Source organism: Dermacentor silvarum, chromosome 1, assembly GCF_013339745.2.
Source record: "Dermacentor silvarum isolate Dsil-2018 chromosome 1, BIME_Dsil_1.4, whole genome shotgun sequence".
Classification (NCBI taxonomy): domain Eukaryota; kingdom Metazoa; phylum Arthropoda; class Arachnida; order Ixodida; family Ixodidae; genus Dermacentor; species Dermacentor silvarum.
The window spans coordinates 146,301,337-146,318,328 of record NC_051154.1 but is presented as its reverse complement, the minus strand read 5'-3'; the positions used below and the strand labels follow the sequence as shown (position 1 = coordinate 146,318,328).

Genomic DNA, 16,992 nt, shown 5'->3' with positions numbered 1-16,992 from the left:
GTTCGGAAGTTGAAATAGTGACGATTGGTGCAGGTGAACGCCATGATATTAACGAGAAAAGCTATCACGCGCTGCTTCGAGTTTGTGCATAGCCTTCTGACGGGCTCTTGACGCCCATGAATAAGGTTCAATGAACGGACGGATGCTTTCGCTGGTCACACTTACGCAGTTGCAGTGAAACGTGTTCAACAATTTTTTTTTCTTGCCTTATAGAGCAAAAAGGTCGAAGCAACCAGATATCGTATTGAAGGGGGAAGAATCGTTTGAAAGGAAACTGACGATTGTCTTGACGGGGAACATTTATTGGAGACGGAGCTCCCCGCTGCGTCTTCAGCCTCTCTTGAGGGGTGAAAATTGCTTAAGCAGGAAGTTTCGCCTTCTCCTTCAGATGGGCTGGGGAGACCTCGGTATCTTCGGTCAGCCCGCCAAAGAGACTCCCAACCTGGACGAGATGGCGTCCGAGGGAATGCTGTTCACCGACTTCTACGCCGCCAACCCAGTCTGCTCGCCATGTGGGTGAACGAAAAACATTCATGATTCTGATTATCGTCGAAACATAATTGTCTGGTTGATCACATAGAGTAAGAGAAACAAGATAATGCCATAGTCATGGCCTCCTGAAACTGCTCAAAGGTTCCAATGACGTTCAGCACATTAACACAGCTAAGTGAATTTACACATGACATCTGTATTAACCTCGACACGGGCAGCCAAATTGACGCAATCTTCATTGACTTTTCAAAGACATTTGATACAGTGCATGATTCATTCGAAATTTATATATAAACTTGACGCCATCCTTAATAATCCCCGCCTTCTCAGCTGGATTTTTAGTTTTCTTTCCGATCGATCTCAATTTGTGTCCTTTAACAGAGCTAATTCCATGGTGACAGAGGTGCCCTCAGAAGTGCCACAAGGTTCCATGTTGGGTCCGTTGCTTTTCTTGATCTTTATAAATGATTTGCCTCGTTACATAACCTCAAATCTACGTTTGTATGCTGATGACTGTGTATTATATCATAAGATTTACTGCTTTCATGACCATTTACAGCTTCAAAAATCATTTTTTTAATTTTAGCTCTTGGTGCGCCACCTGGCAAATGACAATTAACATCCGTAAAACCGTTGTTATGACTTTCACTAATAAAACGATGCCTTCCGTTTTTACTTACAAGGTTAATAATACTCCAATTCAGAGTGTTAGTGAATATAAATACCTTGGTCTTGTTTTCACACCAAGTATGTCTTGGTCCAAGCACATAAATTTAATAACCTCAAAGGCACTGAAAAAGTTAGTCTATCTGTGCCGCACATTGACCACAGCCCCAAGGGATGCTAAACTACTGATGTATAAATCGCTAATCCGGCCTATACTAGAGTATACTTCTGCTGTCTGGAATCCGCACAAACAATGCGACATTAATCAAATTGAGGTCATCCAAAAGAAAGCGATCCACTTCATATGCCGTAGGTACGATAAGAATTTTTCACTTCCACAGCGCTTTCATTCCTAGTCTTCATCCCTACTCCCAGATCGCCGACGCACGGAATCACTGAAGTTTCTACATTGCATTATTAACTCGATTCTCTTGCCGTATATCTTCAGATAATTACCTAACTCCTGCAAAACTATCTAATACTAGAAGTCACCATCACCTAAACATCGCGCCTTATTTTGCCCGTACGGACATCTTTAAATACAGTTTATTTCCCTGTGTAATTGAATACTGGAATTATTTGCCTGGTCCTACTCGTTCTCTTCCTTTAAAGTTATTCTTAGCAACCATTGAATAGTTTTGGTTTGTATTGGTTTGTATTGTTCGTATTGCCTGTATTATTTGTCCTTGCTCTGCTTTTTACGCCCATTCCTGCAAAAGCCCGACAGGGCTGCAGTATGTACAAATAAATAAATAAATAAATAAATAAATAAATAAATAAATAAATAAATAAATAAATAAATAAATAAATAAATAAATAAATAAATAAATAAATAAATAAATAAATAAATAAATAAATAAATAAATAAATAAATAAATAAATAAATAAATAAATAAATAAATAAATAAATAAATAAATATACCGGGTGTTTCAGCGAACACTTTCACAAATGTTTATAGGTTGCCTGTGGCAGATAGCACAATTCTAGTGCATGAGCTGGTCTACTCGAAGAGGCGGACGTTACTTGCACAAAAAATTGAAGTGCCTAATCGACTAATTACCAAAAATTCACTAATTAAGTTTATAACTAATTACATTATGGCCCATATTGCAATTTACAAATTCTAGCCGTGGAGTTCGGTTTCGAGATATTAGTTCCCGAACTTTGCGGAGAAATGCATTGGCGTTCCGGTTACTTCTGTGCTTCAATGCATAAAACGACGTTTTGTTAAGAAAGTAACTGGAGCCCCAATGCATTTCTCCGCATCATACGAATTGCTTAAGGTGCCCATTAGTTTTTTTTATCTTATCTTACAATTGGAGATAGCGAGTACATGACTGAGGACTCTTGCAGCACGAGCGGCACTGCTCACGGGTCGGCTGCCCATCCGGAACGGGTTCTACACGACCAACAATCACTCCAGGAACGGTACGTATACGCATACATAGCCGACTGCAATATAGCCGGCCGCCTATTACGCTGTGCATAGTGCATTTGCGCCATTTGAAATTGGAAGCAGCGGTGCCTCCATGTATGATGGTTTACGGCTACGAACGAGCATCGAATGCCTACTACTAAAATTTCCATTTGGTCTCACGTGAATTTAGTTAGGTAATGAAATCAGGGGCGCTATAACGTAAAATGATTCCAAACTGTTTTGATTCCAAACCCCTGACGTCAAATTTACGTAACCACCGACGCAAGCATCGGGCGGTGACCCGCAGCGTTGTCTGAACAACCCAATCAAACACTCTCCTCGTTTATAGGAGGTCACCTTTGTTCGCTTTCATAACCAATAACATTGTCTACACTCTATCTAATTGGCTGACAAGAGGCGAGGAGCACGCTCTAGTGGAGAGAGTGTTTCGATGGGGCCGAGCCAGCACAGTGAAAATAGATAAGTGCATGAAGAGGGTGGTGCCGGCTTCTCCGATTGGTCCGCTTCGACCTAATTACTTAGCTTGCGGTGGCTGGTCGAAAATCGCGGCGGCGTGCAACGGAAGGATAAGAATGCCGCTAAAACGGATCCTCAGCAAGGAAGAGTTGACAGAGCAATGTCGTATACGTACCGAAAGAGCTCGATAACGTTTTACTGCCACGCAAAAAGGTTTATTATGCGCAAATAAATGCATGCTCACCGGTAGGTGCGAGTAGCGAGGGCCTGAGCGATCGGTGGGCAGCCATCTTCTATTCCTTTCGGAACGGTGCAGTCTGTGGCTATTCAGGAAAATTTCAGTTTTGTTCGGCATATTAATGCATTTTTTCGCGTACACGTCACTTTGACGTGGTGAGTTTTCGCGGTTTTGTGAGGTCGCGTGACAGACAGGCGAAGTGAGCGTAGCCAGAAAACATTGGACCAATAGCAGAGGGCTAATGGTGAAAAGGCGTTGAATCAGGAATGATTATTTTTCTTTTGTGCGGTTTAATCATGCATAATCAGTGTGTACACGTTATATGAGATGGGGAGCTATCGCGGTTTTCGTGACGTCGCGTGACAGACAGGCGAAGTTGGCAGTGGCCCGAAAATGTTTTGACCAATCGTGAAGGCTGATTTCAGAAATTGGAATCAAAACAGTTTAGAATCATTTTATGTTATAACGCCCCAGGACTCGCTAAAACCTGCGCTGCCGCTGCTATGATCAAACTAGCCAGGAATGAAAATAGAAATGCTGATTTGAGCGATTTCTCTGGGTCTGGAATGCGGCAGCAGCATGCTCTAACAGTTGTCACATAGAACACGCGAAACTAAGGTTTGCATGAGAAATTACTATCAAAAGGGAGCTTGTCTTTTGAAGACGATAGTCTTTCTTGGGCTACCTAAACGCGAAAAACTTTGTCCGTCCGTCCGTCCGTCTCTGTCTGTCTGTCACTCGATTCAACCGCCCGGCCAAAACCAACCAAGCTACTAGCGCTGTTGGTACGGGGTCATACAGGTCAACATTATACAGCGCAAAGGAAGTATAAGGCCTATTTGAGGCCAAATATATGTGATGACCGTGATTCGCAGCGTTCATTTAATTAAGAATACACATTAGACTGATTTTTACGTTTGTAAATGAAAAATCAACTTGTTAGAAATGGTGTCGAAGAGGCGCTACGCGTTAAAAACAAGCCGACTGAAGCCGCGGCTCTGTAGCCAGCTTTAAGCCAACAGTAATAAAAGGTCCCAACAGATGGCGCGAGAGCAGGGCGAACGCGGGGAATTTGAATTGAGTTCAGCAAAACCTCCGTAGCATCCATCATGGGAGGAATAAGAGGTGAGGAGAAGAGCGTGAGGGGTGGGAGGGGGAGAAGAGAGGGTGTTACGTATCAGGGGCGGCAGAGGATTGTCGTCTTTCGACGTCATTTGCAGCGAAGCAAGCAGATATGCGGCCAATTTTTTTTTCTAAATTATGTTTTTCTAAATTGTGGTGACGGTACTGCATCTTGCTCGTTTTAAAGTGCACAGTTCAGATATGCTCCTCTTTCTTGGCTGCAGAATTCAGATTGAATGTGCGCGAAGATTCGGAATACAGAGGGCGTCGACAGATTCAGTATGTGCATGTTCTGCGACGCATTGTCGAACCTATCGGGAATAAGGGTGTGTGAGTAACGAAATATTTGTATCGGACACGAATATTTAAAAAAAAAATCAGTTTTGTGTATGAAACTGAACATGAGATATTATTCTATGCCCAAGAAGGACGTGTTCATTTCCGCAGTGTAGGCCGCCTGTAAACTCTCACTTCCTTTCTTTCTTCGTCCTATATTCGGCACTTTGTGGTGCAGCGTATGTGTCGCCGAAGGTTGCGGGTGGCATACCGAAAGAAGAGCTGCTCATCCCAGAAATCCTTGACGAGGCCGGCTACAGAAACATGATCATCGGCAAATGGTTGGTACGCCGTCCCTGCTAATATTTGTGTGGCTTCTGTACGCGATATTCGTCAGCAAATTATTGGTGCCGCGTACTGGTATGCCTGCTATAAAAAATTAGCGTAGCTTGCACTGGATGCGCAATGCTAAAGAGACAGCGGAGCTGATGGGCACCTAGCTAGTTCTGGCTTTTGAGCTAGGCTAAGCACCATCATGTCATCTCCAGCATTTTCCGGAATTTATTGATTATTGATCGATTATAGATTAGCAATTGATTGGCTATCGCAAGGTATCGGCCACGTATTTAATTGGGCTATAGGCTAAGTACTACCAAGTCATCCCCAGCATTTTCCGGAATTTATTGATTATTTGTCAATTATTGATTAGCTATTGATTGGCTATCGATTGGCTATCGATCACTGACTAAGCTTAAGTAGTCCCAACCATGCTTAGCTAGACGTAGCCAGGCTTCGCTGAGCCTGGCTACGTCACAGCATGGGTATGTGCCATCGCGCTGTGACACTTTCTGCCATACCCGCCAGGATCGGCCCACATTTTCTGTTCGCGGTTGACACATTACGCCCGCCTTAAACAGCTCCGCTGTTAATAATCGCGTGGCTTCTGTGCGCGGTGACGTTTGTATGACACAGATTTCATGAAGAAGAGCAAAAAGCGGCATTTGCCGATGTGCATATTCCAGTGCTGAGCAGTACGTATCGAAGATACTTGTATCTTAGATACTCTTTGGGTATCTTGTATCTGTATCATGATACGTCTGGCAAGACATGTGTCAGTATCTGTATTTCCGATACATGAAAGAATGTATCGTTTATGTTAAGATACAAGATACTGCTATCGCAACATCACCGTGCGAAACTATGAACGTTGGCTGAACTCCACTTCTCAAGCTGATACTGCTGTCACTAAGCCACCTGAATAAAACTAAAGGCGGCGACATTCTTTTATCTTTCTGCCAGAGCCCTCCAGCGAGGGCAGGCGATGAGATATGCGCGTCCCTATTGGTGGAGCAGAATCACGTGGGGGCGCTCGCGCCTTCTCAACAAAAACAAGCGCGCGAACGTCCGGGTGCAGACGACCCTTTGTTTTCTTGATTTTTTGTGTTTAGTTGCGTCTGTGCTATGACACACTTGCTCGTAGCCGCCGTACATTTTTGTGCATGCGCGTTATCTGCTACATTATACAGATCTATAATAAGAAATTTGCGACTATATCGAAGTATCTTAAGATACAAATGGAAAGTATGGTATCGGACACAATAATTGCGGTAGTATCTTGTATCGTATCATGATACAATTGCAAAGTATTTTTTCTCAGCCCTGGTATATGCTACACGAATGTTCCACAGATACTTATATGATGGGTAATAATAATAATAAAAAAGAAACGGTAAACTTATTTTGTTAGTTCATTTAGAAATATCTTGTAGCCTTTATTAGGAACAATGGGTAAAGGGGCGGAGGGATGTTTACAATTGCACGTATAAATGAAAGGACATGAGCAAACACAAAGTCACAAATGCAAGCATCGTGGCGATAGTTGAATTTTCTTGGCGATAGTTACGAAGAAAAATTCTGACGAAAATTTTGCTAATTGCCTAAAACTTGCCGGTAATGTCCGCCTAGCCATGTAGACTGTATTTCTGTAAAGATGGCAGGGACCTTGATATGACAATTTCTTTTGAAATAAAGTGTTCCGCATAAAAGAAGTCCCCTGGTGAATGTAGTGCCTACTAGAATGATTACAGTATACACTATAGCTATGGATGCGACGGATGCTGCGACAGCACATTCCAAGTCATAAAACTGCTTCGGAGGGGTTTAGACTTGTAGGCTTGTTTGGCGTGTAGCGCAGAGGGCATCCGGGATATGCGCGTACAATTTCTAGCAAACATGTTTAGTCATTTGCTTACAGAAGCAATTTAAAATTTTATATTACAGCTTGAAGGAGCGCTCCAGAGTATCCGACAGTATTTTGGGAATTTTCTGTGGCGCCGCGAACGCATTCACAACCTTGAAAATCAACGCAGATGACACCGTTACAGCGACGCCACGCTGCCGAACGTCAGTGAATGTACAAGCGCGCTTTATTCTTATGCTTCATCTTGATGCACCTCATATTTTGCATACTAAAAACGTTTCAGTGCTTCGGCAAGCGGGGAAGAATCGCAATTTTCACGCATTTGATAAGTTCCTACTTCGCCCGCAAGAGACCTATGTATACTACTTTGAAATTTCTCTGCCATGGTACTCCCAAGAAAAAAAAAATGATTCCTCATATTTGATCTTAATGCGACCAGTATAGTCCTTGACGCGCAGGCACCTGGGCCACGAGCCAGCATTCCTGCCGCTACGTCACGGCTTCCACGAGTTCTTCGGCTCGCCGTCGACGCATCCGGGCCCGTTCGACGATGTGACGGAGCCAAACATTCCCGTCTACAGGGACGACCACATGATTGGCAGGCAAGTCGCGAGACATAGAACACCACGCGCACGTCGAACGTGCAGCCGAGCATGCTAACGACGAAGCGCTGGAAATAGGAAGGAAAAACCCGCTCGGGGTTCCTAGAATTGCTGGCGTTTTCATCTTGCAGAGGTTCGCTGACAGCTGTTTGAGGATTGGTAAAGCATAACTTACACTTACACTTAGTGTAAGAGTGGGATTGAAGATGAATATGCTGAAGACAAAGATAATGTTCAATAGCATGGCAAGGAAACAAGGATTCAGGATCGCCAGCCAGCCTCTGGAGTCTGTAAAGGAGTGTGTTTATTTAGGTCTATTACTCACAGGGGACCCTGATCATGAGAAGGAAATTTACAGAAGAATAAAATTGGGCTGGAGTGCATACGGCAGGCATTGCCAAATACTGACTGTGAGCTCACCACTGTCGTTGAAAAGAAAAGTGTACAATCATTGCATTCTACTGGTGCTAACATATGGTGCAGAAACTTGGAGGTTAACAAAGAAACTCGAGAACAAGTGAAGGACCGCACAACGACAGATAGAACGAAAAATGTTAGGCCTAACGTTAAGAGACAGGAAGGGAGCGGTGTGGATCAGAGAGCAAACGGGGATAGCCGATATTCTAATGGACATTAGGAGAAAAAAATGAAACTGGGCATGCCACGTAATGCGTAGGATGGATAACCGGTGGACCACTACAGAGTTACAGAATGGATACCAAGAGAAGGGAAGCGCAGTCGATATATATATATATATATATATATATATATATATATATATATATATATATATATATAGGGATATAAGGACGGCAGGGAAGTTAACGAGTCAAGAGTCCGCTTGGCTACCCTACGCTGGATGAAGGGAGAAGGAGAAGAGAAAGAAGAGAGAAGGTGAAGGTATGGAGACGTGCAGGGACCGCACTGCAGAGTCAAAGGCACTCGTACAAACCGGACGGTCTCAGAAAGCACAAAAGTCGAGGACGGCAGAAAACTAGGTGGGGTGATGAAGTTAGTAAATTTGCAGGCGCAAGTTGGAATCAGCTAGCGCAAGACAGAGGTAATTGGAGATGACAGGGAAAGGCCTTCGTCCTGCAGTGGACATAAATATAGGCTGATGATGATGATATGAAAGCATAACTTGGAATGTGATGGAAAGCGATGAAAAAAAAATCTTCTTAGCATGTTTAGGTCCGAAACTCATCGGGGAGTCCTCGCCTGTGCACAGCCAACACGTCTTGATGTGAGATAGCAGGATAGATTGTATCACCGCACCTCTATATGCATGCTCCATCGTGTCAGTGGCTCCGCTGCTCTGCTTGTGGTGTCCCCATGCCGAGCAGTTTTGTACATTGTCCATCCCGCAATCTTTTCAATTTCCACGCAATAGACCAGCATTACTCGATAACTTTGTAGCATTTTCAAAGAAGTCGCAGTTTCGCCCGAAAGGCGAAGCATCGAGTGCGATAGCAAATTAGTGGACAGCTATACAAAGTAAGGATAGTAGTATTATCGGCCGTGTAAACTTGTAAACATAGGGACACTAACTAAATGAACAAGCATGATGTCACGCGTGCACAAGCAAATACGAACGAATCTCACTCGATGACCGCGGAAACTCGCTGCCAAAACGCAGGAGTGAGTCTACGCGCCAGCAGCAGCGAGCGAATAGAGCTTCGTGCCGGCGCTCGCATAAACGCGATCTGAGACGCGAAAACTCAGGGAGGGCGGATTCTGCCCCCGCCGGAGATGGCTTTCAAGATACAACCGTGCGTGCGGGCGCTCGTGGCGCAGAACTCCCCCCCCCCCTCCCTCCCCCCTAGAGCCTTCCGGCCCGGCGGGAGTACGCGGCCGCAGTAAAGCGCGGCCCCTTCACCTCAGTACCCTTCCTCAGGAGCGTTGTGCGCGACTGGAAGACTGCGCACTTCCTTCCCGCTTCCAGCCCTTGCGTGCGCGCGCCGCGATTGCCGACTCACCGTCGCATGCTTTCACTCGCACATACAGCATACGTGCGAGTGGACTTTATACGGAACCTCCCGTCGACGACGATGGCGACGGCAGAAATGCGCCTGGAGTGTCCATATAATTGCTATCGCAATAAAATTACACTTGCAGAGTTCCAACAAGTATTTTAGCAACGTCGAGAGAGTAATTTATTCCAATAACATGCACATTTACGGTGCTTCTGCGGCATTTAGTGCTGCGTCATAGTAATGTTTTGATCCTGACAAAAAAAAAAATGTCGCAGTTTCGCCCTAAGGGCGAAGCAATGAATGCGATAGCAACACAGCAATGTCATACGAAGTAAGGTGAGGCGGCTTTGGTAGCAATATGAATTGTAGTAAACATGAGCTGATTAAGTAAGCAGGTGTGCTGCGGCGTAAGTAGACCGACATGAAGAGAGACTCGATGACCACGAGAAGGCGCGTGTGAAACGGTGGTGTTGATGAGAAGCGCTTCCCGTGGGCAGCGCGTGCGAAGGGACACACCTGTAGCGCTGCATGTGTAGCGTGCGTTGGAAAATGTGGCCCGACTATTACTAACTGAATGAACAAGCGTGGTGTGAGCGCGCACAAACAACATGAATAGATCACACTGAATGACTGCAGACAAGGACTGTCAAAGCGCTGGCAGTAAGCGCATACGCCGCAGCGGGCGAAGGTACGTGCGTGCGGTCTATCGCTTCAACGGAAACTGAGCGGCGAATGCACGGCGCATAAAGGTCAGAGCCGTGTGGAGATAAGAGACGGTGCGGGCGAGCGACGAGCGCGGTTGTTGGCAGAGTTGAAGTGAGCCCCCCCCCCCCCCCCCCCCCGCTCCCTCCGGCCCTGGCTTCCCGCTTCCTCGCTTGCGCGTGGGAGATTGAGTGCGTTCGCTCTCCGTGATAGCGCGCGCGTTTCCGCACGCTTCCGCTCGGGCATACGGCGCGCGGCGAAGGTTTTATCTATAGGGAACCTCACGGCGACGGCGACGCCGACGGCAGAAATCCGGTTGAAGTGTCCATATAATGGCTATCGCAATAAAATTGTGGGGGCACCTAAACAATTCTTATGATGTGTAAATGCGAGAGCATTACTTGTCGCTGAGTGTGTCTCTGAGTTAAGTCGCCTAGTTTAGTGCTGCTCTGTTATGTTTCGAGTGTAATGTTGCTGCTTACGAGGTCGCAACAACGCAAGATGACAAATCGGCCACATGGCGATCTCTCAGCTGTGGGTTTATTCGCGGAGTTCTCATTACAGTAGTTTTTTCACATACATTGCGTTGAGTGTTCTTTCTCAATGACAACAAATTTCAGCACGATGGCACCACTTTGCCGAGTGATGACAGTATATACTTTTCCGAGCGGTATCATGATGTTGACATTTCTTCATCGGGTTCGTAGGCGTACTCCGGGAGTTGATCGACAGTAGCATGGCCTTGTGATCGGAGTAGTACGTTGATGCGTACCTTACTTCGTGCACTGTGCGTGGCATGTTCTCGAGCGCCACGTCGATTCCGGTGCCTCGCGAAGTGGTGATTGCATCTATTGGAGAGGCGAGTCTTAAGTTGAGATCAGCACGCATCGCGTGGCCACTTTTTCTTTTTAGTTGGATGAAGATGACGCAATTTGTGTGCCGGCTTTCTGCCACGGCTTTATAATGACGGCGTCGCCGCACAACGAGCTAAGTAATGCTCTCGCATTAAAACACTCCTATAACGCAGCACTAATTAAGTGCTGACTAGGTGCCGTAAATGCGCATGTAAGAAGGAAGTACCCTCTCGACATTGCCGATTGAAAGTTGTTGAAACGTTTCGAAAAATTTTTTTAATGATGCCCATTGAGTTACCCTGATGTATTGCGGTGAAGTTCAACAGATTGCCGGAGGGAGAATGTCCAAAATTTCTGTGCATGTGTCACCGTTGGATAGCTGGAGTGCGAATGTTTTGGGGCGACGAAACTGTCGTTGATGATTGGCGAGAATTTATTCTAAAAATAAAGCCTTATCTGCACGTATAAACAAATGCGATACAATGGGTGAAAATTGTGAAAAGAACTCAAGTCTCTACCAGAGACCATATACCAAAACGAGCACGCCCTCAAGTTGCGCCACTTGGGCTCTGCTAGTAGCAGTTCGGTGCATTAATCGTTGAGTACCAGCGCCTATATAGCTATACCGCAATGGAGTTCATTGATATCAGCGCCTGTACTGAAACTCTTGAAAGCGCATTTAAGAGCAAGAAAGAAAGAAAATAGTAACTGATGCTTCAAAGCAGAGAGTAATCCGGACACTATTCCTTCTGAATAGCCTCTCGACTGACATTGCTATTAAATTGGCCATTTTGTGGCACAGCGCACAACCATGCGAGCTGCCAGTTGGTTGTAGAACAATAGTTAAGACTGTGCTCAATATATCACAGTCATGGTAGCCGATTTCAAGGAACATGCGGTAAGGATAATAAATATGAATGTACCTTGCTTTTAAAAGCACGGTATGAACCGATCTCCTCAATCAGGGTAGCTTGACATTGATTGAGGATCACACAAAAGGGTGCTGGTTTAAAATGCGGAATCTGATAGCTCAGTTTCTCAGTTCCGTAATTTGTGCGTGGTTTTTCTTTCCTATAAATCTTATGACGTAGTTTGTGGCTCATCGCTTCTCGGCCTTTTGGCTAAGATCAAATGTAGGTTGTGGCAGTGGTTTTTCGCAAGATGCCTCTGAAAAAAATCTGCAGGATTATATTTTGCCTGATTGTAAATGACTATCGCCAACTTTTTTTTCATGCCGTTTGTAATGGTTATAGTATTTCATGTTTTTTGAAAAGAGGTGCCGTATGAACCCTGTGTGGTACTCCTTCGATTAGTCGTATAGCTTTCTTTTGCAAGAAGTAAACATTATTACATAACGTGAGATTTCTCTGTATCTTCCCTTAACATAGTGCTAAATGCACGGTGAGTGAATGAGTTTGCTTCCTGCCATATTTGAGAAGTTGGTGCCGATCCTAAGTGGTGAAATATGCTAGAACTTGGTGATTCTAGTCGATGTGCGAATTGAGTTTATACCATTGACCAAATCGCGGCAGGCTGCTCAAAGGGAAGTCCGTGAGAGTTAATCAGAAACCAAGCTTTCGCGGTCAAGAAAAAGAATATTATTCATGACACCGATATCCTGGAACCACGGCCAGATCGGGGCAGTCGCTCAGATCTGGAGCCAGTAGCGCACCGACGAGGGGGGGGGGGTTGTTACCCCCCCTCCCCCCTGCGGCCGAGTTAACATCTCCTCCTCCCCCCCCCCTCCCCCCCCCCCCCACGCGTTCAGCCCCACCAGTCCAACGTGTACCTTCAGTGCTCTGTTCACATTGTCATTACAATTCAGGAGGTGACTTAAGGTCGAATTTTCCTGATTACCAGAAAATACTCTATCACTGTCTTGTATTTATTCATTCACTCTTAAATTACTTTGAGTAAAACGCTGAAGAAATAAACATCGTCATCATCCTTGGTGTCATTCTTATTATAATGATTAGGCATTTTATTTGCTGTTGCATTCCTCTGGTTAAAGCAAGGAAATTGCATATTATGCAAAGTGCTTGCTCCCCCCCCCCCCCGCCCCCCTGGCGGAGATCCTGGGTGCACTGTCTGGAGAAGTATGCCAAAATACTTGATTGTCAACGACCCGCTGCTGTGGCTCGATTGCCGGCCGCTGCCGCCGCATTCCGACGGGAGTGGAATGCAGAAACGCTCGTCAACGGTGCTTTGGGTGCATGTTTTAATAAAAAGCTTCAGGTTGTAAACTCGGAGCCCTCCACTACGGTCATAGCCACTGTCTCGCTTTGAGACGTTGAAATCAATCAATCAATCAATCAATCAAATTGACATAGCTATGCGAAGAGCGGTCAAAACAGTGGAACATACAACTGACTTGTGGGGAAATTCATGCGCTGCAGACTTCCGCAGAACTTGTTTGGGTTTTTATCGATTGATTTGTCATTCCCCGAATGCGTGGTCCGCTGCCGTGCCTATATGCAGAGCTCCGCATACCATTGCAAATTGAAGCTGATGGATATAACCCTGACATTTCAGGTACTACGAGGACTTCGAAATTAACGTGAAGACGGCGACGTCCAACATTACAGTTCTGTACACCGAGGTATGTATACGATGAACATTCCTGGAATACGATACAATTAAATTTCGAAGTATCAGTTCTGGTCGAATGGTTGCTTGGTCACAAGACCTACATGTCGCTATTGGTCTAGTGCTATCTCTTCAACGTGCATTATAATGTACGCAATGCGAAGAACATTTTGTTTATTCGATGCACTTCCTTCTTGTCTGACTTGTATTGTCTGACTGAGCGGCAAAGAGAACCAGCACGCTTCCCGATTCCGTCCTCATACCCAGGAGGCCGTGTCGTTCATCAGGCGGCAAGCGGCACGCCGCCAACCTTTCTTCCTGTATTGGGCGCCGGACTCCACGCACCTGCCCGTCTACTCATCCGAGGCGGTCAGGGGCCGAAGCGTTCGTGGAGCGTGAGTGCCCGACGATGCCTTCCTCGGGTGGGGATATAATACGGGGTGATCGTTTCTAGGTCTTCCGCAATTTTTAAATATCGCCTGTTGCAGATAACATAATTTTAGTCCTTGAGCTGGATTATTCAGAGAAGCAGACATTAATTACTTGCAGGAGAAGTCGAAACACATATTCAACTAATTAACAAATACACTAATAACTTCGCAATTAATCACTTGACTGCACATATTGCACGCCGGTGTGTTTGCAAGGCGTATCCACTTGGAATGAATTTCCAGAATGACAGGGTGATGCGCCATCAATTTCGCCGTAAAAAGCTATCTTGAAAAATATCGGTAAACTTTAAAATGATCACACCGTATACGTATATGGATATTATTGTCACAACGGCTTTTGCTGCTTCATTTAATTTATGTATGTAAAAGAATGCGTGTGTGCAGACATTAATGGTCTTAATTAAATAAACATTCTTCCCGCCTTTTTGTTTTATTTTGAAATATTTTGTGAGCGTTTAACTTCACATTTGTGATCTCTTTTATATAGTGTTTCTCTGACACACTATAACGCCCAACTTCTATACTCTGAAATGAGAGCACCTGACAGCATTGGAATGAGCACATATCTAAATAAATAAATTACTGTGTTGATCAGAAACCTGAGAAGGGATTCGTCTAAAGGATTTTCCGAAAACATTGTACGGCCGACTTCATCACTCGGCGCCAACCCACTTATCTTTGATTCTGGCGTCTGGACAGAATGCTAGGCTGAATAGCTTACACGAGCTTACAACCTGTACCCTATATATCATGCGACGTAGCTTGACATACGATAGCAATGTCACGCCGAAAACAGCTTACAGGACACAGGAGCGTGGGAAGACGACAGAAGGTGCTTGTGTCGCCTCGTCGCTCTTCTGTGCCTTCGGGGTTTGGTTTTCGGAGTCTCGGAGTCGGGCGTAACACATACTGAGTCGCGCTGTTGCCTACGCCACCGCGGTGCGTCTCAAAACGGTATAATAGCTCGCCTACGCTACCGGGGCGCCACACGGACGCCCACGCCGTCGTCCTTACTTTCTTGGCAAAAGTTGCTTCCTTGGTGATGAGTACGAGGTCGGGTGGTTGGAAGAACGAACAGGGGCTTTATTCACATAGGGGAAATAGGACAAACTTGTTGACACATGAAGGCATACTCGTACTGGCTGAAGTACAGAGCGTGGTACATCGTAGCACGCAGCTACATCGTTCTCGCAGCATAAGCTAAATATTCTGAAGGAGCACACATCACACACAGAGGATGCCTATTGAAAACCCTTCGTCTTCCCTAGATCCCTCGCTAGGGAAACAGGCAAGTCATCATCGACCAATCGAAATGGTCGAACTGTTCCCTAGCTTCCCGCCAGTTCGCAGCTTCTGCCACCGACACGGCTCGTATGGCGCAAGTACTATACTATAGAACAAGTGAGAAAGGCTGGACGTAGGAAGTACAATGTAAGGTGTGCTTCCTTATGTCAGGGGCACACCGTAATGATGGCTTTGTAGACGGTTATTGTCATTCTGTTGCTTAGTAAAGTAATGATTAATCAGAAAGTACCACCCAAAAGGCGTACATTTATTAGCCCAGGGTAAATGGAAAGACAATTCAGAAATTACCCGCTACTTGCGAGGCGTATGAAGCGCAGCAGCAACTGAAAAGTGAAGCACCGGGATCAAAGGGAAGGTGCACGGAATCCGGCTACCCGCGGTTTTGTGCACCAGTCAATCATTGCTCTACATGGTCCCTAGCCATATGGTGACGGTTGCTTTGTCTTTTCTAGATAACGATGTTGCTTTATTGACAGGTCAGATGCGTGGGGAATGTGCTTGTCACGAAGCCGTGACAGGCGTGACGGGGCGAAAACGGGGATGACAAGCATGGATTTTCATTATTATTATTATTATTATTATTATTATTATTATTATTATTATTATTATTATTATTATTATTATTATTATTATTATTATTATTATTATTATTATTATTATTATTATTTGGTTTGTGCACATATAACAGAAGGACACGAAGGAAAGGGAGGAGCAAGCTGACAACTGCCACCGAGAGGGGCAGAACGCCTGCCTACTCTTTCAGGAGGAGGGAATAGAGGAAATGAAAACATGAGGAAAGAAAAGAGGAAATGAAGAAATGACGGAGACACAGACAGAAAAAAAAAAACAAATCCAAATAATGTCTATAAACGGGTGGCCAAGTCAGTGTCCTTAAGAAAAGTTAGCAGGGCTCTATGGGCCTGGTCACGTCGGGAAGCGCACCCTCTTGGAAAGAGGCAATCGTCAAGGGTAGCACATTGCAGTCCAATAAGTCCATATTCCTTAATTAGCAATGCGCGCTGCGCAACGAATGCGGGACACACTAAAACAAGATGGTCAAGTGTCTCACAGGAGCCACAAAACGTACACGACGGGCTGTCCACACGTCCTTGTCGTTATAGGCGTTCGCGCACCAACACAGACCCAACCCTTAACTTATATAGCAGTAGAAGCAAAGAAAATTCATGCACTCGCTAAACCTCAATTTCACTACTACAAAAAATCCCCACGTTAATTCGTTATCTCTTTATACACGACGGCTTGATGAACAGTAAAAAACCTGACATAATAGAACGTTCACGCTTCTACAGACGCGCGTTTCCCATTATGTGTTATGGCTCAATGCCTCAGAACAAGATATTAACATTTATACGTGTAGTGAGTGGTAATATGATGCGCGTCTCGCGAACACACGCAGTTACGGCGACGCGGTGATCGAGCTGGATCGAGGCGTGGGCGCTATCCTGGGTGCATTGAAGTCCACGGGTGTCGCAGAGAACACATTCGTGTTCTTCACGTCAGACAACGGGGCGGCCACCTACGCCAAGACGAATGGTGAGTCCTCTCTCAAACTGAGTGAATGGGTTTTCCGACTGCGGCGCCTTGCTTTGTCAGATGGAAGAGAGGACA

The 16,992-nt window shown here is 45.3% G+C and overlaps 1 protein-coding gene across 1 annotated transcript in view; it reads left to right on the top strand.

Moving 5' to 3' along the window:
• Window positions 1-357: 357 nt before the first annotated feature.
• Window positions 358-16,992, top strand: part of LOC119436208 (N-acetylgalactosamine-6-sulfatase-like) — a 39,091-nt gene continuing 22,456 nt past the window's right edge. The window contains exons 1-7 of the mRNA XM_037702992.2: window positions 358-512; window positions 2,513-2,587; window positions 4,928-5,030; window positions 7,348-7,491; window positions 13,553-13,619; window positions 13,874-14,001; window positions 16,781-16,917. Of these exons, the coding sequence (XP_037558920.1) occupies window positions 389-512; window positions 2,513-2,587; window positions 4,928-5,030; window positions 7,348-7,491; window positions 13,553-13,619; window positions 13,874-14,001; window positions 16,781-16,917 (778 nt within the window). The 5' untranslated portion in view covers window positions 358-388. The remainder of the gene's footprint in view (window positions 513-2,512; window positions 2,588-4,927; window positions 5,031-7,347; window positions 7,492-13,552; window positions 13,620-13,873; window positions 14,002-16,780; window positions 16,918-16,992) is intronic.